The sequence below is a fragment of the Amia ocellicauda genome, chromosome 14 (genome assembly GCF_036373705.1).
Source record: "Amia ocellicauda isolate fAmiCal2 chromosome 14, fAmiCal2.hap1, whole genome shotgun sequence".
Classification (NCBI taxonomy): Eukaryota; Metazoa; Chordata; class Actinopteri; order Amiiformes; family Amiidae; genus Amia; species Amia ocellicauda.
The window spans coordinates 19,747,916-19,771,764 of record NC_089863.1 but is presented as its reverse complement, the minus strand read 5'-3'; the positions used below and the strand labels follow the sequence as shown (position 1 = coordinate 19,771,764).

General features: G+C 42.8%; 3 protein-coding genes across 3 annotated transcripts; 1 reads left to right on the top strand and 2 right to left on the bottom strand.

Moving 5' to 3' along the window:
- Nucleotides 1-5,945: 5,945 nt before the first annotated feature.
- On the bottom strand, nucleotides 5,946-9,338 carry LOC136767919 (erythroid membrane-associated protein). The gene is made up of 4 exons (XM_066722001.1): nucleotides 8,802-9,338; nucleotides 8,414-8,440; nucleotides 8,116-8,142; nucleotides 5,946-7,489 (listed from the first exon to the last, which is right to left on the bottom strand). The coding sequence occupies exons 1-4, from the start codon at nucleotides 8,893-8,895 to the stop codon at nucleotides 6,897-6,899; spliced, it is 741 nt and encodes a 246-aa protein (XP_066578098.1). The 5' UTR covers nucleotides 8,896-9,338; the 3' UTR covers nucleotides 5,946-6,896.
- Nucleotides 9,339-15,140: 5,802 nt separating this feature from the next.
- Nucleotides 15,141-17,837, bottom strand: LOC136767815 (zona pellucida sperm-binding protein 3-like). Its single transcript, XM_066721827.1, has 9 exons — nucleotides 17,252-17,837; nucleotides 16,960-17,075; nucleotides 16,708-16,841; nucleotides 16,460-16,634; nucleotides 16,262-16,376; nucleotides 16,044-16,141; nucleotides 15,895-15,968; nucleotides 15,284-15,657; nucleotides 15,141-15,205 (listed from the first exon to the last, which is right to left on the bottom strand). The coding sequence occupies exons 1-8, from the start codon at nucleotides 17,714-17,716 to the stop codon at nucleotides 15,353-15,355; spliced, it is 1,482 nt and encodes a 493-aa protein (XP_066577924.1). The 5' UTR covers nucleotides 17,717-17,837; the 3' UTR covers nucleotides 15,141-15,205; nucleotides 15,284-15,352.
- A 1,860-nt stretch (nucleotides 17,838-19,697) lies between these two features.
- LOC136767802 (zona pellucida sperm-binding protein 3) lies at nucleotides 19,698-22,397 on the top strand. Its single transcript, XM_066721811.1, has 9 exons — nucleotides 19,698-20,284; nucleotides 20,461-20,576; nucleotides 20,695-20,828; nucleotides 20,902-21,076; nucleotides 21,160-21,274; nucleotides 21,395-21,492; nucleotides 21,568-21,641; nucleotides 21,879-22,252; nucleotides 22,331-22,397. Exons 1-8 carry the CDS (start codon nucleotides 19,820-19,822, stop codon nucleotides 22,235-22,237), a joined length of 1,536 nt encoding a protein of 511 aa, XP_066577908.1. The 5' UTR covers nucleotides 19,698-19,819; the 3' UTR covers nucleotides 22,238-22,252; nucleotides 22,331-22,397.
- Nucleotides 22,398-23,849: the final 1,452 nt, after the last annotated feature.

Below are 23,849 nucleotides of genomic sequence, written 5' to 3'. Positions count from 1 at the left end.
GCTTCTCTAGTGTCAATTTCCACAATTTCAATTGCCTGAAAATGGAAAAGGCGTGCTTTAGTCAGATGTGTGACAAAATTAAGAGTACTTCCAAATGGTATTCTGACTGAAAAAGCTATTTCAATGTTCAACACGCACGCACACACACACACACACACACACACACACACACACACACATATATATATATATATATATATATATATATATATCCTTCTAAACTTATATAATTATAAGTTATATATAGATATATATAATTGTAGGTTATGTAGGTTTCTGCACCCATATACCTATCTACATTCTATTGCTACTATAAAACAAAATATCCAATATCAAATGAAAGGGAAGCAGACAAGAGGAGAGAGTGATATGAAATGGAAAACACATTAGAATAATTTAGAAAGCCATTACAGTTAGCTAATACATAGATATACAGTGTCTATAGCAAATCAGCACACCGTTCAAATTCATGTGAACATGCTGTTGTCTAAAATGGACACAGATTCTTTATCTCAACTCAATCGCCCTAGCTCAGCCTGCACTCAAAATAATTGTAGGAATTTATGAACATGCATTACAAGGTAAGGTACTCCCTAAAAAGGCAGATATATTTTACATTTGTATTATTATACCATTTGAATAAAAATAAATGACAGGTCAAAAGACAATACATGTCTTTAAAACAATCCTCTTGCTTAATTGAGGTTGAAATATTTTCAAGTCAGGCATATCTATGATCTTATACTTGTCAGTTTGGATTTACTTTTCTTTTTTTGTGTGTGTCAGTTGCAAACAAACAAACTATAGTGTACAACACTATCAAAACTAGAGCTGTCTTTTTATAGATTAATAAATAAGAAACATTCTGTCTAAGAAGACACAACAGAAGGCTTGCAGATTGGTTGCTTCTTGCATGAGATCACAACAACACAACAAGGTTCAGACTGTCAAAGAGTCGTTTCTCTTTACATCTAGACATCATATGCATAATACCACCTACACTACATTTCAAAATGTTAACAGATGTTAAATGGAACTGCACTAGCCCGCTTCTATAACAGTGCAAACACTGAAATAAAATTGGAAATGTAAGAGTTACAGAAATCCAGAGAGATATGCAACTCCAATCAAAAAGTTTTTATTACAAGCAGCTGCATGGCAGAGGTGTTCCAAAGGCAATCTATTTTTTATTTTGCTGTACCGACAACAGGGACTGAAGAACCACATTTCTTTCCCTGTGTATCTGTGTAAACAAGGTCACTGTCTCATGGTATTACTGTGCTACAGTACTGTGCCATAGTTCAACTCTGATACCTAGAAGAACAGTGTCTGATAACCAGTTTTCACCAGTTTTCACCAGGTTTAGCCACACATGGGTCTTCCTGAGCAGTTGTCAGGCTGAAATCGAGCTTCCACCCATCGCGGGACAGACATGTGGGCCTGTTATCTTTCTCTCCTGTCTGGTTGCCATAAAAGTGCCTGTAGTTAGTAACTTCTCTAACACTGTTCTTGAGATTGCCCTTGAACCTCTTCTATGCAGCTGCTTGTCTTAAACAAGCTTAAGCTTGCGGTATGTCATTAAGCCATTAGCAGATGTAGTTACAAAGAAATACACGTCCTTTTTGATATTAATTTTGGTTATGATCTTTCACAATTTTTAAATGTTTCCACTGAAAACAATACAAAAACATATTTTACTTCTTTAAGTTGCCCTAGAAGCAATTGGAGAAGTCAAGTGAAGGGATGTTGCTAAACACCACCAGCAATTCAATTTAGCCAAACAAGTATTCTATTAAAATAATAATAATAATAATAATAATAATAATAATAATAATAAGGAATTCCTGACCAAAAAGCACAAAGTAACAAAATAAAGCAAACGTGCAAAGGTACCCCCTTTATTTAGACAGCTGAAGCTCTAACTTCTGTGTAACAGATCTAACTTCAACTGACCAGCACAGATCAGAGAACAACCTTAGAGCTAACATCCCATAATGCAAAAACATTTTTCTTTTCAACAATCTGCAAAGCACATTAAACATGTATTGTTTGAATCAGTTTAGCCCATCATAAATATCATTTAAAGAAGAATCATCCACTCTTACTTACAGAACAACGATTGTAATTATAACAATATTAATACCTTTTAAGCAATCGTTTCAACCCCACCGTCTTTTGACTGGAAGCCAGCAGCTGCAAGGAAAAAAGACTGGCAGAGACACACAAGTCACTGCAGTGTAACAAGGCATGAGGCATGTCAGTTCAAAGCCCTGAACTCACCAAACAAGATCTAGAGCCTCAGGCCTTAGACTTTTATCTCATTGCAAGTGTTAACAGCCCTGCAGAGACAGCCAGTATGAAGGCAAACACGATTCAGTTAACGTGTGCCCATTTACACGTTAAATTAATGAATACATAAATACAGCAGATCTGGTTTCCCTCTAAAACATTAAGGATTGGTTTAATAAATGCATCCATAAGTCCATAAATTCCATGACTGAAACGTGCACACTTTAGTTAAATTATATACTATATTGTTGCTGCTGTGACTGTATGATAAATCATGAAACGTGTGTATTTAGTTTCAAGTGTAACTTGCCCTGGTTATGGTCTGCTAAGTAAATTTTAAATAATACTGCAAAAAGTAACAGTAATAAGTTAAGGGAGTCAAGTTGTGCAGTTTAAAGACTAGTAATAAATAGCAAATATGTATCGTTATTGTTGCACATGGAAAAGTTTTGTCTGAATATAATGTTGTCTCTACACGTGTAGCACTTCCTAATATCTCTTAACAGAAACGTGTATTTATTATGCTGTTTACAATCATGTAAAACACAAAGAATAAAATAGACACGTCAGGCTGTATTGCTCGTAGTGTTGTTCTCTGTTTTTGTTTTTAAAATGAAAAACAAACCAAACTGTCCAAACCCACAATTTCTCTGCCTCCTCCCACAACAGGGGATGGACTTCACAATGGCCTGGTTTATCAAAAAGCTCAGGGAAGCGTCCAGCCTGGCATGGACGCTTAAAGCCAGTGTAATTGAGGCATAAAGACAACCCTCAGCCATTATCTCTTGTGCAATATCAGTCACATTAAGGACAGCAGTCTGGAACTTGCTAACTGTGCATCACATATCACCCCTCAAATATAAGTGATGGTGAAGTGAGGTCTGATGGGCGGGGGGGTTAGTGCTGGTGAAGTGGGGTCCTGGTGGGGGTGGGGAATCCACTAAAATTCCCCCATGTTTTCCCCCCATACAAATTTCCCCCATGGCTCTTAAAAATCCCACCGTCTGGCAACAGTGTTACTGTGCCTCTTTATTATCATTCTGCTGGGGTAGTAGATGGGCTTTTAATAACTAATCCAGCTATTGAGATGTACTTCATACATCTTAATATAACAACAGTGTAAAGAACCCAGTACCAAACTATTATCACAGTTAACTGCTTTAAATCATAACAGGTAATTTACTGAGTGTTTTATTAGCCTTCATAATGTCCTTCCAAACCAATTGCACAGCTAGACCATATCAATAACCTACTGTTTTTATCAAAACTGTTGAGAGAATCAGAATATAATCCAACAGTAGGCTTCATAAAATGCGTTTTCTGCCTATAGCAAAGTTCTGCCATTCTTTAAAAAAACATTACTGGATAGAATCCTGACTTAGTGATAGCTGATTTAAACAGGGTATACATCACTTAAAATCTAATTTATTTATTTAAATTATAATTATCGGGATCATACACACAGTTTGGCACTAAATAGGAGAAACTATAAAATGTTCCTGAAGCTTAAGTTGTGATTTGAACTCAAATGAAGTACAAATGAAGACTTGTTCACAATATATACACCCCCTTGACATTTTTTCAGATTTAGATGTGTCAGTACAAGAGTGTCATGCATTTAAATGAGGATTATTTCCATTTACAGTTATGTACAATTGTCATAATTTAGTCTTTGTACGCCACCACAATGGAATTGTGGAAGTGTAGACTTTAATCTTGATTAAAGACATCTTGATTGTTTCCTATCAAATACATTGTGGTGGCATACAGAGCCAAAAGGATGTCCAAATATTTATGGACCTAACTGTATGTACACACCATACTCCACATTGTGAATGCTTTCCTCGACCTCACCCCCTGGTTGACTTGCATCAGCACTACTTGAGAAGCACACTATCCACAATACACCTTCTCCTAATGTGCAAAGGGTTCTATTCCAGTCATTTCCTGGTGCAGCCCCATCTTGGATCTGAGGCTCCAGAACTAGTTTCTGAAACAACTTGCAGTTCAAGATGTTCACAATTAAAGCACCATCGATCGAATCCTCCCTCCTCCATGTGATAGGCTCAAAACTGGTACCTCTTAAAGGTTAAAACCTGCCTGCTTGATTGATTGACAACCTTTAAAAAGAGTCTGTTTAGCCAAATTAAATTGAAAGAATGAATGTTTACTTTTATAATGTTCCATAAGTGACATCGGTAGGCCTTCCAGGTGCTACATATCACTTTTAATTCACTTCAAAACTAGATTTGGACATGTAAACACATGAATACAACTAAAAAATCCATTTAAATTATGTCTTCCTCAACAGCTATGAAAGACTCATTATCATAATATCTTGTTGGGGCTTTTCACTTAAGATCTCTTTTTTTGTTTTAGTAGTTTCTTGGAAACTTCCATGGATTTTGTTTTGCCTTTGTCTTTTTATCTGGCCTCCTGGGATTATAAGACCATCTGTAGCCAGATGAGATCTACCCAGGAGACCAGCCGGATAGAAGATTTCCCTCCCGAAACCTGCCGGTTTATCTGGGCTAACGCTACGCACGTTTGCCTCACGAATACGCAGAAAGAGGTCTCCTGGATGGCTGTGAGTCGGTGTCTCCCCACCCGAGTGTTCATGCACAGAAGGGGCATAGCTCCTTAGGACACCTGCCCCTATAAGGGTTGCCTGGGGAAGGAGACGGAGGCTCACATCTTTAGAGAGTGCCCCTCCGCCTACAGGGTCTGGCTCCTGTTTTCTCCGTTCCTCCACAGGTTTGCCGTTCCTGCGCGGGCGACCGCCCAGCAGATCTTATACGGTCCTGCCAGGGGATTAACATCTTCCACCCTGAGGTGCTGGTGGCGTGTCGTCTGCGCAGTGAAGCAGGCCCTGTGGGAGGGACGGAACATCTGTCTATTCAACAAGCAGGAGCTGGACCCGATCGTCATCGTGCGGAGGGGCATGGTGTTCGTAAGGGACTACGTCAATCTGGAGGTCCATCAGAGGGGCAAGGAGGAAGCCTATAAGAACTGGCACATACAAGATCTGGGGGAGCTCAGGATCCCATGATGGGACCCACCTCCGGGGACGGTCAGTTCCCCCTGCTGGAGCCCGAGTCCAAGATCTTTTAAAGATTTTATGGATGATTGTTTTTAAAACGATTTTAAAAAGGAATCTTAATTGTTTTTAAAGATTTAGTTGCTTTTAAACCACTAATTGTTTAGGGTTTTTTTGGTTTAGTTTTGTTATATTCTTTTGTCAAATACATTGACCGTTTTGGATTTAATTTTAAATGCATTGGACCTTTTTTGTTTGTTTTTTATTTTTTACCTTTTTAATTGTTTCTTTATTTTGTCCAATGCATTTTCAGTTATTTTCAATGTATTTGACTTTTATGTTGGTGAGCAGTTTTTGCTTTAATCACGTTTGTTTTGTTGTTTTGGGCACGTTTATTTTGAAGTTAATTGTTTTGTTTTTTGTTAAAATCACAGATTTTAAAAATTTTAAGTGATTTTAAGAATTGATTTTTAAAGATTTTAATCATAAGTATTAAAAAATTGAATTGTTTTTATTCATGAAATGTAAAATACTACACCAAATAAACAGTTGTGTTGTTTTTGCATCGGATGAAACGCTTCAAAAACCAATTGCTATATAACTTTTATTCAGTGAAGAAATTATGGATGAAATACATTAAGTCACACAAATACAGGACACAGCAGAGAACACGAAGAGACACTCAGCCAATCCAGGAGGAGCCCCCTTGCATAATGTCTCTATAACCAATAATGCCATCTGCAGTGCTGAGCCATGCTGATTGTAACTGCACCACTCCCACTGCAGCAACTTCAGAGGGTTATAGCCATGACACAATAGGGGTGACATTATTATACAGTACTCATAAATGCACAAAACCAATAAAACTGCAGTAATATAGTCCTGTTCCAGTAGTGGGCTGTTGAAAAAGTGTACTAAAATAGTAATTTTCATCATCAAGAGGTTAAAAAAACTATTAGCATGAGCACAAGAAACCACAGATACAGAGCTCAGTTCAAAATAAAGCAGATTCAAATTCCAGCCTTCCCTGATGATGCTTAAACCATTTACTACAAGTTTGACATATCTATACAAGATCATAGAAACTGTGTCTTAATTGGATCCCATCTTTTCATTATGCACTGATCATCACCAGTGACAGTTTATCACCAATATGCATATTCATCACCAATGTACATATTACATTACAAATTAAATATGGACAGTCTCCTTCAATTAAGATTGAATATTTGTTAATGTCTTACGATTCCAAAACAGACTTTTATTAAATCCAGTCAGTCAGTCAGTCAGTATATAATTTGTGAATATGCAAATTGGTGATGTAATGTACCTGGTGATGAAATGTCATAGACATTTAATATATAATCTCAATATATATAATGAACTAAGTGAGAATCCTGATTGCACAGTCCAGTCAGCAGTGCTCAGGAGAAGGCAACTGTTGGAGGAGCAGAAACACCTCAGCTCTGAGCTACCCGTGTCTGGACAGCCAGTAACTGACAACACTTACATTCTGAAAAACTCTCACTGTGGCTGGAAAGCACTGATCTAAAGATCACTGTTATTACTCTCACTGGCTACTGCTCCTGTTACCCCTCCACCAGATAACCCTCCTCATTCTGTCTGTGTGACGGACAGGAGAGATGATCAATGGTGCTGCATTTGCACCTCCATCATTGGTACAGGGGCTGAAGAATGGATCGAGTTTCTCAGTGAAGGTGTAAGTGAAAGTGTAGATATGAGACCTGGCCTCCACATTGTAAAAGGAGACCTGCCCCCCCTCATAATCCACAAACACCCCCACCTTCCGGGGCTTCAGGCTCAGGGGGAGGAGGACAGGGGGGCCAGCAAGAGCCTCATACTCATTCCCATTCCTCAGCCACACAGTCCAGTAACCATTATTAGGAGTATATGTTATCTTCCCCTTCCTGTTGATGGACTCTCTAGCAACTCCTAAAGTCCAGTCAGTCTTCTTCCTCACCTCAACCTCCCAGTAGTGTCTCCCTGAACTGAAACCCTCCTTTCCCAGGACACTGACAACATAATTGAATCTCTGTGGATTGTCAGGAAGAGCCCTTCGTTTGTCTCCATGTCTGACTTGTTTCCCACCCTCAGACAGGATGAGATAAGGATGAGCTGTATTGGGGTCCAGAATTACATCCACTGTGGAGCAGAGAGGAGAGAAACATGAAGAAGACAGTCACCATGAAGAAAAGAGGAGAGCAAAGAGTTTACACACTCTCTTATTTACATTTCATATTATTTGAACTGCTGTCAAACAGAAGAGCCACAGTCTGTGTTGTATGGAGTTCCTCTCCAGGTGTGGACACTGGGCACATAGGAAACTGTGCTGCTGGACTGAGTGAATATTTCTGATGGTGCTGCTGTGCACTGGGCTCAGGTCAGCTGGGATTCCTCAGAGCCACTGACCCTCATGGATAATAGCTGAAAGAGCTGTAATGGCTTCATTTAGAAAGAATGCAGCTCTTGTTCACAATCCAATACAATCTGAGAGACTGTTTTTGAAGAGATCAGTCAGTCCACTCTGTCAGTTTATATTAACGGACACACAGTGAGGTGTTCATACCATAGCCATCGCCTGTCACTGTGTCTCAACTAGGAGAGTAATGAAAGTATGACTAGCTGGTTTGAATGAACTCACCTGAGGGAATCGTACAGGTACCCTGTCATCATTAGCAGTGTTTTACAGCAGGTGTTCCAGTGTCTCATACAAACCTGTGGTGTAGCTGTGAACACTAAAGACTTGTGTTTGGAAACTGAAGCCTCACCTGCATGCCTGCGCACCCTCTTTAACTCTAAAAAAAGGAACAAGGACAGGATGTTAGAGATCTAGAGGAGATCGTCACAGGTCTTGTGTTACAGGCCCATTACTGTAGGATTTAAGATAAAGAGTGTTGAAGTGGACTCAGTAGCAGCTGTGTAGCTCGAGAGATGTGATGCATCTGGCCAAGCATAGGGACATCCTACTGATTAAGAGTGGGTCCTTATCAATCACTCCACACTAAATTCAGTACACTAACAACCCAAGCCCTGAACACACACTGCTGTCACTGAACAGTTGCTCACCTTGCTTTGTCCACATCTTCTCAATTTCTGAAAAACAAGAAAGTGGCATCAGAGCTGTGTTTCCTACAGGAGTCTGTGTTTGCAGCAGGGGCACCAATTGTTCTAAGTGGGTCCGGGGGCATGCCCCCCTGTAAGATTTTTTTTGTAGAACAGCTGTCAGAAGGTCACCTCATAAAAAGGACTTAGGATTTCACATGAAAACCTGCAGAAACAAATTATTATTATTATTATTATTATTATTATTATTATTATTATTATTATTATTGTTGTTGTTATTTCTTGGCAGATTACACATCAGTAAAGAATGTACATTATGTAGCATAACCATAAGTGTGTGAGTGCGTTTCTGTGTGTTGTGCTGGGGTGAGAGCAGTAGTCGGTGCTGTACCTGATCTGTACACAGAGGCCTGGAGGAGCAGCAGTGCAGTCACACACAGCCACTCTACTGGATCAGACTCCATCACTGGACACACGTACTTCATATCAATACACAGGGAAGACTGTTGACCATTTCAGACAACAAATTGATGGAGACCCTGTGACAATGAGCCCTGTGTCATAATTCCCTGAATGGCACAGAAAGGCTCGTAGATCCTAGAGTTAGCAGCAGGATGGCTAAGCTGGAACCTGATTAGGGATCGTCTGTGTCAGAGAGAGAGAAATCACAGTCAGACAGTAAAAATAAAAACAACTGCTCTTCAAATCTGGTCCAGGAGGGTCAGAACACATCTAGCTTTTCATCCATCTGAGCTCTTTAATTAATCAACTGGAGTAATTATTCCATTAACTGAACAAGTTCAACTGTATTCCCAGTGGGACTCGCTCTGCAGAGACCTGCTGCCTACAAACATCAGGACTACAACACCTCCATTACTGGGGCCTCCGGAGAACTCCCCCATTCACACTGTGCCTCTGGACTCTACCACCCACCACCTCTCTGCCTTCAAACCTAGTCACTGTGATCACCAGCTCTGGCTCCTTATCCCCTCTCACCATCGATCTCACAACTTAAAGAGGCAATGAAAATGTTCAGCAGCTCTTACCAGTGCCAGTGTTCACTTTCACTTCTGTCAAGTGCAGCTGCCCCCTCCCTTCCAGGGCTGTACAATATCCGCAATGCACAGTCAATGCTATATCTAAATAGTATCTCTAAACACTTCAACCATTGTCTTATTAGATCAGAACTGATAATGTCAAATCAGAGGTGCATTTCCACAACATCTCCTGCTAAACAGTCCAAGTGGAGATTAGATTCAGTTATATGTTACATGACGTCTCCCACTCTTTTGGTTTCCTGTGCTGTGTTGCTGTTCTGTGTTGTGGTGCTTAAGCTGACATTGTATTTGTACTTCCTATTTCTCTGGATGATAATTCTGTTTTTTTATAATTCATTCTGTTATAAAAGAACAAACAAAGAAAAAGTACCCTTGGACAAAACAAAACATGGAAAAGTGTGTTTCCCACAATCCTGCTCACTTTCAGACTCAAAATTAAGAAAGCCACGGCTGTGGTATTGAAAATGGCATTACTCCATTCAAAAATCCAGACAGAAACACACACAGAGCAGTATGTTCAATCTCATATAGCATTCGACAGGGTACAGTGATTATCCCTTAGTCTTCATCACACTGCAGGCAGATATAAAAGGCTCAGCCATCTGTGGGTTGTCGAGGACTGTGAACCCAATACATTACTTCATACTGTGGTGAAATACAAAAGTAATGATTTTCAGTAGATAACATCCGTTTACCCGCCTCAGGTACACTTTGAACATGGAGAGTGGGTGGTCAGTCCACGGTGTCTGATGTGCTCAGGTAGTAGACACTGACAGCTTGGTGCATTCCTTCAGCCTTCCTTTACACGCACTGCACACTCAGCCTGGTCAGCAGCAGGAGAGCCCCCATTCTATATTAAAGGATCTGAAAGTCCTAAGTAGAAGGAAGATTACAAGACACTGGCAACAGATCACTCAGTTTCTTCAAGTCATTAAAAAAAGCAGATGTAAAAGCTGTACTGGGTCAGAATCAGTTCCTATATTTCTGCCACCCAGTCTGTCCCAGCTCTCCACAGTGAGCCTGCTGTGTGAGGGCAGAGCTGCTCTAACATAGTAAAACTGCAGTAATATAGTATGAGGCGCCATTAGGGACATAATTCATCCCGTGGTACATACACTATACTGAGATGCATACACTATATAGTGAGATGCAAACACTACATACTGAGATGCGCAGGAGCTGCTGACAGAGTTTTCTCCGATGAGAGCTGGTTGTGGTGGGGGGGTTTGGCTGACAGGGTTTTCTCCGGTGTGGGCGTTGCTATCACTGCTGTGCTAATGGGTGGACCTGAGCGGGGCACTGTATGCGGAAGTCAAATCTCAGTGTAAACAGATGTGAAATCTCACTGTATATGGAAGTATCCCACTGTATACATATTAGTATGTAGTGTATGCATTTCAGTATATAATGTATACCTCTCAGTATGTTGTGTATGCATCTCAGTATATATTGTATGCATTTCAGTATGTAATGTTTGTGCTTCTCAGTATATAGTGTATGCATTTCAGTATGTAGTATATGCGTCTCAGTATAGTGTATGTACCACGGGGTGAATTACGTCCCTAATGGCACCTCATAATATAGTCCTGTTCCTGTAGTATAAGTGCGCTATAATAGTCATCTTAAAGTAGTAGGTTTTCATCATCATGAGTTTAAAGAAAACTATTGGCATGAGAACAAGAAACCACAGCTGCAGAACATAGTTAAATGTAAAGCTGACTCAGTTCCAGCCTTTCTATGATGCTTAAACAATTTACTACAGTGGAGACTATGTGGGGACTTGATTCAAGTCTTCAAAATTATGAAAGGCATCAACCACATCAAACCAGAGGAGCTTTTCCTTATCAGCAGAGACACACGCACATGGGGACACAAATGGAAATTGGGCTTCAAGACATTCAAAATGGAAAACAGGAGACACTTCTTCACACAGAGAGTCGTCACAATCTGAACAAACTCCCCAGCGATGTGGTAGAAACTCAAAATTTGGGAACATTCAAAAACAGACTGGATAGGATCCTTGGATCACTTAGTTATTAATGGACACCAAATGGGCACCATGGGTCAAAAGGCCTCCTCTCGTTTGTAAACTTTACATTCTTTCTTTTATGTTTTTTTAAATGTGGAATCGCCAATTATTTTGGATTTTTCCTCCCTATGTCTTGTAATCGCCAATTGTTCTAATGCACCTCTGCTCATTACCACATGCCCCGCCTCTACACTTAGGGAGGGTGAGGAAGTAAGACTGGGCTCCTTCAATCCCAGCTGCCCTCAAGTCACCTAGCTGCACAAGAGGTTCAGCGACACACAGTGGTGGTTCTAGACCATTTCAGCTGGGGGGGCCTGGCTGGAGACAGTTGTAATATTAGGAGGACCATCAATTTCTCTGCGATGCTGGAGTAGGAGGGGGTTTTGTCCGCTATGCTAGTGGGGGTGGTTTGGAGGGGGTGCTGACTGTGTTTTGTCCGTGGTGATAGTGTGGGGAGTTGTGATGATGGTATTTTGTCTGCAGTGCCAATTAGGGGGCCCAGAGGGGGGGCCAAGCTTGCCCTCACGGGGGCGCTGGCTCCCACTTAGAACTGCCCCTGGCGCCACAGTATGTTGTGTCTATCCTCCCCTTCGTAAAGTACTGGCTTTATTCAGTACTACAGTATTACTGACACCATACCCAAACAGTTCTGTGCCACACTGTCCGAAATGTTCAAAATGACAGGATAGGGAATCACAGCCGACAGGTGTCAGGCACAGTTTTTGGGATGAGGACGGAGGTCACTCTGAGCTCTCTGTACTAACACTGCCTGTGCTCTGGTGACTGGGGTTCACGAAGACACTGTGACTCAGACCCTGCTGACCTGCCCTCCGGTCATCTGACACTTTCTCTTCCCTCAGGCTGTCAGGTCAGATTGGTTGTTTGGAATAATGTGACCATACCCGACACTTCATAGAGATCAGAGAGTGTTTCTGGCAGTACTGTAAGTTTAAGGTAGCTGCCATAATGTCACCACATTATTCAATTTTCCAAGATCTGTAATCCCACTCTTGCCACTTTTGGAGTTAATGCTCTGAAATTAGCCAGCTGACTCATTAAACTGCGACAGATCCCAGGTGTAGCAATAAGGTGGTGAAATCTGCTACAAACCCCACATATGATTTGACTAATAAAATATCTATAGCCCCACTGTCAGTCAAACATGCAGATCAGCACGATACTGAGAGACACATTACAGGGCAGGGTCCGCTACTTACAGTCAGGAATGGATGTAAAATTGGTTTTATATTCAAACATTCCGAAATTTGACAGACATTCACCAATAGCCGTTTAAAGCCATAAAAATCAATAACTAATTCATGGATTGTCACAGAAACATCAAACTAGATATGATTTATTCTAAAATGGTCTGGCATACTTTTACAACCTTTGTTTCGAATCAAAGGTCTATTTTTGATTTAATAGAAATACATAAAATCAATAACATTGCATTTAAGGCTGTGAAAATCAATAACTAATTAATGGATTGTCACAGAAAAATTACTTTATTGTAGTTACATAGTTAATCACATAGAATTATGAATAAAATATATTTAAAAAGAATAAGCTGCATTAACAAGCAGCTCCACTAGAAAGTCTAGAAGGTCTGTGCTCAACAGCTTAAGTCTTCAGTGACTAATTTTCTATTTAGAGTTGACAAAGACTGATCTTCTGTCTTAAGACTACTACTACTACTAAATAACAATATAATTAATATAAAATTAGGGACTCTACAAGACAAGATGCTCAAAGCTTCAGACACAATTACATAATTTAGTGGGAAGGTCTCTGAGCACAGCACAACCCTTTCCTTTAGGAACAGTGACAGGATCCATGACCTGAACCTTGACAGCTAAGACACCTTAAGAAAACACTGCTCTGAGTCCAGTAAAACTGAATCCCCTCCTGAGCAGACAAACTAAGGATAAAGGATGTGGACACACTTCAGGATCTGTGAGAAAACGTAACGTAAAATGTACATACAATTTCAGAAGCAATACATCAGGTTCCCTTCTCTTAAATTGTCATATTTTCTGATATCCAATTAAATAATGCTCTGCTTGAGTAGAACAGTTGCTGTAAGAGGATAAGAGCCAGGCCAGGACTGTCCACAGCACACTGCCCAATACAGGTCATCAATTGTCTACCTGTGTAGACATTCAGACAGCTGAAGTGTTAAAAGGCATGCACACCAGCCCAGAAGGATGTGAGTGAAAGAATTGGTGGGGATAGGAAATGCAAAACAAATTATGTAAACTGGGTATGCCACACACTGCAGTAAAGGAAACACTTGGGGGAACATCACTACTTAGTTTAAAAGCTGGAGTACAGCTCATGACACAAGATACATAGAGATGTAGATTGTATGAAATAACAGGTTTACTGCAGCCATTAACCATTAATATGGTCATAGTGTGTAAACAAAACTTATTGTGATGCAACTAATACTTTTAATAAGTGTGACAGAGCAGGCCTGAAACAGTTTAAAATATTCCCCAAACCAGCTGTAATAAGTTCATACTTTCCAGATCCCACTCCTTTTCAACCTTTGCCCCAAAGTGGTAGAGATGGAGTAAAGTCCAAGCCTGTCAAGCCCAGGATGAAGATCAATGTATTTATGTGACCAGCCTTACACGACCAGAATATAGGGTTGTGTGGAAAGGGTCAATTAGTTTACTCAAAAGGAAAGTGGGGAACTTGTGCCTACCAGAAGCATCATGGGGGTAGTAATTGTGAGGATCCAAATGTAAATGCTCCTTTTGTACAGATTTCAAATTCACACATTTTATAAATATTTAGATTTAACTATTTAAATGCTCCCTCTACATTTTGAAAAATGCACTGTGATCAATTTTAAAAAGGTGGTTTACAAAACTGATTTTAGGCTGTTAATTCATCCAAGCTTTAGTGAAGATACACACATGGGAAAAATGCTTCATTCCATAAAAGAAAGGCTTGATACACTTGATCTTTTTACATTTAGCACTGCATACATGTTATATCTTTACAAATGTGTCCAGAAAAATAGCTGCTTGAATCTAACATTTGTTTGTTCCTTTTCAAATTATGCATGGGGTGGGGGGGGGGGGGGGGAAACTTAAACTGGTGAATTAGGAAGACCGCAAAACCATGTTTGCAGCAACCCAGTTCTTGATTGGATCTAGAGTGACCACGATTTGGTTTTATTTTTTATAGAAGGACAGTGCTGGACACAACACAAATCCCCTTTCCTAAAAGCACCCAATACAAGAAGCCTCTAAGTCAGTCAATACTACTCCCTCAACATCAGGGCCTTATAACCCCATTTTACATGACCCACCCTGCAAGTCTACAATCACCACAGGGGATGCTTTGATAAGAAGCCACCAAAATACAGGACTGGACCTCTAAGCTATACAAGCAGCTGTAGAAAATCTGAACTCATGAATAATGCCAGAAGTTACAATAAGTGGAGCATAGTGTTCCACCTGCATTAAGTGCACTGGACTCCCAGCTCATGCCATAAAGCCTTGGAAGGAAACCGCTGAACCCTTTTACAAGGGGATCATAATCATGTCAGGTCTGCCACAGTGTCTTGTGGTGCAGCCCAACAGTCCTCCAAAAGGACTGGGAACTGAATTGGCAATAAAGAGAGGAGACCCACAACCATTTTGAAGGTTTATTTCCCCCCCTCATTGAAACAACCAGACACTGGAATTCCTCAGGGACCTGGGGAAGAGAAGGAGCAGATGAGCACTGTAGCCTGGGCAACAAAGCAGTCCAGTACAAGGAGATGAAGACCCTTACCTGCCAGCCATCCCATTAGACTGGGAACCGTTCATAGTCATAGTCAGCCTCCTTTCTCGCGAGCTCTTCTCACTCATCTTCATCATGAAAGCTCTCCCACGACAACTCCTCACCTTTAAACAGTTCAGCTGCATAGTCCTCCGATGCCACGGAGTCATAAGCATCCCTGGAATCCACCTCTACCGCTGCCGGACTGTCGACTGCTGCAGACTCCTTTGGCCGAGGGGCCACTTGCCTTCGCTCTCCTTCAGTATGGGACCCCAATCCTGGAACGGCTTCTTCCCCAGACCTACGGTTTCCATCCGCAGAGGAAGGAATAGCACGGTGATGCTCCAAGGGCAGCAGGTGACTTGTCACTAGGCTCCTCCTCTGATCTGGTGGCAATAGACAAGTAGAAAGGACCCAGAAGTTACAGATCAAGACCCATTCAAAAATCAGACACTTGTGGAAACCAAGCCAAGGCAATACAATTGGAAGCATACAGAATCCTGCCACGCAAGAAGCTGAGCCAATTGCATGCTGGTATAGGGACGGCAGGTCCTGCAAGTTGCTTGGACAAAGAACAGGAATCAAAGACAAAGAGGCAGGACTCGTATACAAGGTATACCCACCTTCTGCCCGGTCAGCAGCACACCTGGAGTCACAGCACACGCACACAGCATGGTTTCCATACAGCTCCTCCCACCTGTTCACAAGAGGAGCGCGGTCTCTGACCTGTCACAGGTTGTGTTCCAGCAGCCTGCTGCTGACAAACAAGTACCTTTTAGCCGTTCTGTTGTAGGTGCAGGATTTGGTGCCTGGAGTCACATGTTCTGCCACCGTCATGGTGCAGTGCATGTACAGCTCAGTCATCCCATGCTAAAGAGGAGACGACATAGCATGAATGGTTCTGTCAATTCAGGAACAGGCTTCCTAGAAAAGTACATGGTAGGTGGAAGTCATGCAGTGGGTTAAGTAGTAGCAGTATGCATTACTTACCTTGGACAGGGTCTTCTGGAACAGGAAAGCATCAATGGTGAAGCGGAGAACATCCTTCCTCCTGTACGGCACAAACCTGGACTGGCACCCATCAGCCTTGCTGTCTACCAGGCACCTGTGGACAAGCAGAGACATTGGCATCTTGACCACAAGCCAGGGTTCTGAAAGCTGGTTAAGCCACCAAGATCGCCAACTTACCCAAAGTTGTCAATCACGGTGAACCTGGGTTTGGAGTGCTGATCCGGAGAGGCCGTGGCATAGCAGGACTGGATGAATAGCCGCTGCCCTGTCGTGGCCAAATAGCCTGTGGCCTGGAAGTACATGGCCTGGCCCAGGTAGTAGACGTTCTTTGGGGAGAGTCTCTGCCAGTGCTCTGTGGAGGCAGGGCAGGGTTATGCATCCATACAGACACACACAAGCAGACCTCAAAGTTGCAGATACTGTACCATTGGTGGTGACCAGGACGTAACCATGTCTGTTCTTCAGCTCTCTAAAGAAGGCAAATTTGTCCATGCCTGGAAGGGTGCTGCCATGCTGGGGGAATGTGGGCTTATAGCCAATCTTGTAGGAATAGTGGAACCTGCAAAGGCAGTACAGAGGAGCAGCTCAGGACAGAGGCAGACCCAAAGGGAGCATGGCTTAGAATGCAGTTCAGATCAGGTCAAATGCTTTGTAGGATTCTGGAAGGAAACGCATACCTGTTGTAGACTAGCATAATGGGCACGGTGAAGGACACACCCCGGATAACTGGGCCAGAGAACACTGGCGGAGAATAGCGCAGTGTGTTGGAGTACACCAGTTGGCCATTAACGATCTACAGGATAAGTTGGACAGCATGGAAGAGTGAGCCAGTATGAAGAGATGCAGAAACCTGCAAGGCTACACAGCTAGCCTGGGACTTGCTGTATGTAGCTCACCAGGTCAGAGATGCAGTACTCAGGATATTACCGTTGCCAACATGCAATCTAGGGACACCACAGGCCGACTTACCGATCGCTTGGTCCCACACTCGTTAAGCCCATAGGTGAAGTAGTAGAAGTGCTTTGAGGTCTGGCTGACAGCACAGCTCCCCAGCATGAGCTCTGAAGGCCTGCACCTGAAGCCATGGATGTCCTTCTGCACTGCCACATACAGCTTACTGTAGTCTCCCCACACCGCAACACCTCGGTTCTGGACTTTCTTGGGCTGCACGCCTTTCCGCAGGTTGGCGCCAGGAAACAGGATGCGTCTCAGATCATCAGGCATGGGCTCACTGCCATTGGCCGGACGCAGTTTCTTGGCGTCTACCAGAGGAGCAGACGCCTGGATGAACATGGGGAGAACACGGTACTTTTTAGGCTCGGTATTGACGGTGGTTGTTCTTGCAGGCTCATTGTCGTAGTCTGGGCTGGCCAAGATCAGTGCGGGTAATAATGCTCCTACACAGAGCCAGAGCACAATGCGGAACAGCTTCATTTCACAGAACAAGCAACTGATAAAGCCTCTGAATAGAGAAGAGAGGAACAAAAACAACAACCAATAACCCAAACGCCTCTTCACTCAGCGCAGAAGCCCAGTTCACTCACAAACATTACTAACCCCGAAAGTAATAATAACCAGCGCGGTTCGCCTGCTTTATATAGGGATAGACATAAATAACAAGCAGCTGCTATTGCGATATCTCAATTAACATAATCATTGCACGGAATAATCTCTATTGGTATCAGCTGTTTGTACCGTGTGTTGAACTTATGGTTGCATATATTTATTTATTTATTGTGGTAAGTCATGGGGCTATGTCTGTAATGTCCTGTAGCCTACTGTTTAATTTCATATATGATTATGTGGCTAAACGTTTTAAAATTGCTATTTCATTTCAAAATTTCACAACAGGGAATTCACCTAATCAAGGCATAGTGGGAAACTAATCTGTTTTGACTTAATTAGGTAAAGGGCGATAATTGCTGAAACCCTGCGATTTACTTGGTGTGGTTGAAATGCCGCTCTTGAGCATCACTTGCAGCCGTCAACAAGCTGGGGCAGTGATTTTGTGTGTAGGATACTTTACTGCAATACGTGCTGCCGAATATAAAGCCTGTTTGATGAAATTTGAATCCGCATCGACAGGTTATAATAATAATAATAATAATAATAATAATAATAATAATACCAAATTACTCTGTATTCATGTGAATGTGTGTGTGTTACCTTGCGTTGGACTAGCGTCCCGTCCAGGGTTTCTGTTTTTGAAGCGATTATTGTTAATGTATGGATAATAGGCGAATAAAGACATATTAGAGAAAAATGAATTGTATGAAGCGGGATGGTCAAACTGTGAATTGAGCTTGTGTAATATTTCATCAGTGTTCAGGTATCTGATCATATCATATTTTATCTGACATGTAGCCTAGGCTACATTATTTTGTTCTCAAAACTTCTACTTATATTCAAGACAATTAAAGACACGTCAGGTGGTGAGCCACGACCAAGAGTGGATATGCGTGAATCGTGCCCTCCTCCAGTTTTCACTCTCTGCCTTTTTTCTGTTTGCTGTGAACACATGAACAGGCTATTATGAGTGTAATTAATACACAGTACAGATGTGGTGTGTAACCTACACCTACACCGGGGAAGACCGTTTTGTCCACCAGCTGAGAACTCGCCTTCTCTTCTTCTAGTTGACACACAATGAAATATTACACAAGCTCAATTCACAGTTTGACCATCCCGCTTCATACAATTCATTTTTCTCTAATATGTCTTTATTCGCCTATTATCCATACATTAACAATAATCGCTTCAAAAACAGAAACCCTGGACGGGACGCTAGTCCAACGCAAGGTAACACACACACATTCACATGAATACAGAGTAATTTGGTATTATTATTATTATTATTATTATTATTATTATTATTATTATTATAACCTGTCGATGCGGATTCAAATTTCATCAAACAGGCTTTATATTCGGCAGCACGTATTGCAGTAAAGTATCCTACACACAAAATCACTGCCCCAGCTTGTTGACGGCTGCAAGTGATGCTCAAGAGCGGCATTTCAACCACACCAAGTAAATCGCAGGGTTTCAGCAATTATCGCCCTTTACCTAATTAAGTCAAAACAGATTAGTTTCCCACTATGCCTTGATTAGGTGAATTCCCTGTTGTGAAATTTTGAAATGAAATAGCAATTTTAAAACGTTTAGCCACATAATCATATATGAAATTAAACAGTAGGCTACAGGACATTACAGACATAGCCCCATGACTTACCACAATAAATAAATAAATATATGCAACCATAAGTTCAACACACGGTACAAACAGCTGATACCAATAGAGATTATTCCGTGCAATGATTATGTTAATTGAGATATCGCAATAGCAGCTGCTTGTTATTTATGTCTATCCCTATATAAAGCAGGCGAACCGCGCTGGTTATTATTACTTTCGGGGTTAGTAATGTTTGTGAGTGAACTGGGCTTCTGCGCTGAGTGAAGAGGCGTTTGGGTTATTGGTTGTTGTTTTTGTTCCTCTCTTCTCTATTCAGAGGCTTTATCAGTTGCTTGTTCTGTGAAATGAAGCTGTTCCGCATTGTGCTCTGGCTCTGTGTAGGAGCATTATTACCCGCACTGATCTTGGCCAGCCCAGACTACGACAATGAGCCTGCAAGAACAACCGCTGTCAATACCGAGCCTAAAAAGTACCGTGTTCTCCCCATGTTCATCCAGGCGTCTGCTCCTCTGGTAGACGCCAAGAAACTGCGTCCGGCCAATGGCAGCGAGCCCATGCCTGATGATCTGAGACGCATCCTGTTTCCTGGCGCCAACCTGCGGAAAGGCGTGCAGCCCAAGAAAGTCCAGAACCGAGGTGTTGCGGTGTGGGGAGACTACAGTAAGCTGTATGTGGCAGTGCAGAAGGACATCCATGGCTTCAGGTGCAGGCCTTCAGAGCTCATGCTGGGGAGCTGTGCTGTCAGCCAGACCTCAAAGCACTTCTACTACTTCACCTATGGGCTTAACGAGTGTGGGACCAAGCGATCGGTAAGTCGGCCTGTGGTGTCCCTAGATTGCATGTTGGCAACGGTAATATCCTGAGTACTGCATCTCTGACCTGGTGAGCTACATACAGCAAGTCCCAGGCTAGCTGTGTAGCCTTGCAGGTTTCTGCATCTCTTCATACTGGCTCACTCTTCCATGCTGTCCAACTTATCCTGTAGATCGTTAATGGCCAACTGGTGTACTCCAACACACTGCGCTATTCTCCGCCAGTGTTCTCTGGCCCAGTTATCCGGGGTGTGTCCTTCACCGTGCCCATTATGCTAGTCTACAACAGGTATGCGTTTCCTTCCAGAATCCTACAAAGCATTTGACCTGATCTGAACTGCATTCTAAGCCATGCTCCCTTTGGGTCTGCCTCTGTCCTGAGCTGCTCCTCTGTACTGCCTTTGCAGGTTCCACTATTCCTACAAGATTGGCTATAAGCCCACATTCCCCCAGCATGGCAGCACCCTTCCAGGCATGGACAAATTTGCCTTCTTTAGAGAGCTGAAGAACAGACATGGTTACGTCCTGGTCACCACCAATGGTACAGTATCTGCAACTTTGAGGTCTGCTTGTGTGTGTCTGTATGGATGCATAACCCTGCCCTGCCTCCACAGAGCACTGGCAGAGACTCTCCCCAAAGAACGTCTACTACCTGGGCCAGGCCATGTACTTCCAGGCCACAGGCTATTTGGCCACGACAGGGCAGCGGCTATTCATCCAGTCCTGCTATGCCACGGCCTCTCCGGATCAGCACTCCAAACCCAGGTTCACCGTGATTGACAACTTTGGGTAAGTTGGCGATCTTGGTGGCTTAACCAGCTTTCAGAACCCTGGCTTGTGGTCAAGATGCCAATGTCTCTGCTTGTCCACAGGTGCCTGGTAGACAGCAAGGCTGATGGGTGCCAGTCCAGGTTTGTGCCGTACAGGAGGAAGGATGTTCTCCGCTTCACCATTGATGCTTTCCTGTTCCAGAAGACCCTGTCCAAGGTAAGTAATGCATACTGCTACTACTTAACCCACTGCATGACTTCCACCTACCATGTACTTTTCTAGGAAGCCTGTTCCTGAATTGACAGAACCATTCATGCTATGTCGTCTCCTCTTTAGCATGGGATGACTGAGCTGTACATGCACTGCACCATGACGGTGGCAGAACATGTGACTCCAGGCACCAAATCCTGCACCTACAACAGAAAGGCTAAAAGGTACTTGTTTGTCAGCAGCAGGCTGCTGGAACACAACCTGTGACAGGTCAGAGACCGCGCTCCTCTTGTGAACAGGTGGGAGGAGCTGTATGGAAACCATGCTGTGTGCGTGTGCTGTGACTCCAGGTGTGCTGCTGACCGGGCAGAAGGTGGGTATACCTTGTATACGAGTCCTGCCTCTTTGTCTTTGAATCCTGTTCTTTGTCCAAGCAACTTGCAGGACCTGCCGTCCCTATACCAGCATGCAATTGGCTCAGCTTCTTGCGTGGCAGGATTCTGTATGCTTCCAATTGTATTGCCTTGGCTTGGTTTCCACAAGTGTCTGATTTTTGAATGGGTCTTGATCTGTAACTTCTGGGTCCTTTCTACTTGTCTATTGCCACCAGATCAGAGGAGGAGCCTAGTGACAAGTCACCTGCTGCCCTTGGAGCATCACCGTGCTATTCCTTCCTCTGCGGATGGAAACCGTAGGTCTGGGGAAGAAGCCGTTCCAGGATTGGGGTCCCATACTGAAGGAGAGCGAAGGCAAGTGGCCCCTCGGCCAAAGGAGTCTGCAGCAGTCGACAGTCCGGCAGCGGTAGAGGTGGATTCCAGGGATGCTTATGACTCCGTGGCATCGGAGGACTATGCAGCTGAACTGTTTAAAGGTGAGGAGTTGTCGTGGGAGAGCTTTCATGATGAAGATGAGCGAGAAGAGCTCGCGAGAAAGGAGGCTGACTATGACTATGAACGGTTCCCAGTCTAATGGGATGGCTGGCAGGTAAGGGTCTTCATCTCCTTGTACTGGACTGCTTTGTTGCCCAGGCTACAGTGCTCATCTGCTCCTTCTCTTCCCCAGGTCCCTGAGGAATTCCAGTGTCTGGTTGTTTCAATGGGGGGGGGGGGAAATAAACCTTCAAAATGGTTGTGGGTCTCCTCTCTTTATTGCCAATTCAGTTCCCAGTCCTTTTGGAGGACTGTTGGGCTGCACCACAAGACACTGTGGCAGACCTGACATGATTGTGATCCCCTTGTAAAAGGGTTCAGCGGTTTCCTTCCAAGGCTTTATGGCATGAGCTGGGAGTCCAGTGCACTTAATGCAGGTGGAACACTATGCTCCACTTATTGTAACTTCTGGCATTATTCATGAGTTCAGATTTTCTACAGCTGCTTGTATAGCTTAGAGGTCCAGTCCTGTATTTTGGTGGCTTCTTATCAAAGCATCCCCTGTGGTGATTGTAGACTTGCAGGGTGGGTCATGTAAAATGGGGTTATAAGGCCCTGATGTTGAGGGAGTAGTATTGACTGACTTAGAGGCTTCTTGTATTGGGTGCTTTTAGGAAAGGGGATTTGTGTTGTGTCCAGCACTGTCCTTTAAAGGGTTCAGTGGTTTATTTTCTAGGCATTGTTTCATGAGCAGAGTCCAGTTAACTGGTTTTATGTGGGTGGAACTTTACTTTCAATAACCCACATAATGAGTCCTAAGTGGCTTATCTGTATTTGCATGTGGATCCACTTGTACAGCACTGGATTGAAAGTACCTCCGTTTAGTGTCCAAAGAAAGTCATCCTGTACAGTTAAGTAAACTTACTGACTGAGTGGAGCCATAGATGTGCTTGGAGAATAAGATGAAGGGTTTAATGAGACTAATTGATTGTAACTGGTGACCAGAAGAAATGCATTTGATTAAATCTGTATTCAAAAAATGGTGTACTGTAAACTGACTTTTAAGGCCTAGAAGTGAATGCTATATATATTTGCTCCATTTGAATTACAAAAGTGTAACTAAGATGGGTCTGCTTCTGTGTGGCGGCATCATGACCTGACTCAACATGCAGTGAGAAATCTCCACAGTCCTTCACAACTTTCAACATGGGGGTGGGGGTGGGGGGGGGCTTCAAATGTATATTTTTTTTTTTACTGTGGGGAATGTTCTTTGGCTTTTTTTTTTGGAGGTGTGATTTCCCCCCCCCCCCCCTCTGGAGTCTGGACCTTGACTATACCTTAACCAAGAAATTTGGACCCTGGCAAAAAAGTCTACCCCTCGTCTAGACCTTTTATTTTCTCACTCAGAATCCTGGATTTCTTAGCCCACCAAGATGGCATTTACTTTACATACTATGAAACAATCACATCCTAGGAATTCCTCCATTTCTCTGCTCATCACTGCCAGGACAGGAAGGTGGAATTTGTGCTTTATTAGAGTACTGCAATGCAACCTGTCCTCATAAGAACGTTTACAAATGAGAGGAGGCCATTCAACCCATCGTGCTCATTTGGTGTCTATTAATATCTAAGTGATCCAAGGATCCTATCCAGACTATTTTTAAATGTTCCTAAACTTTCAGCTTCTATCACATCACTGCAGAGTTTGTTCC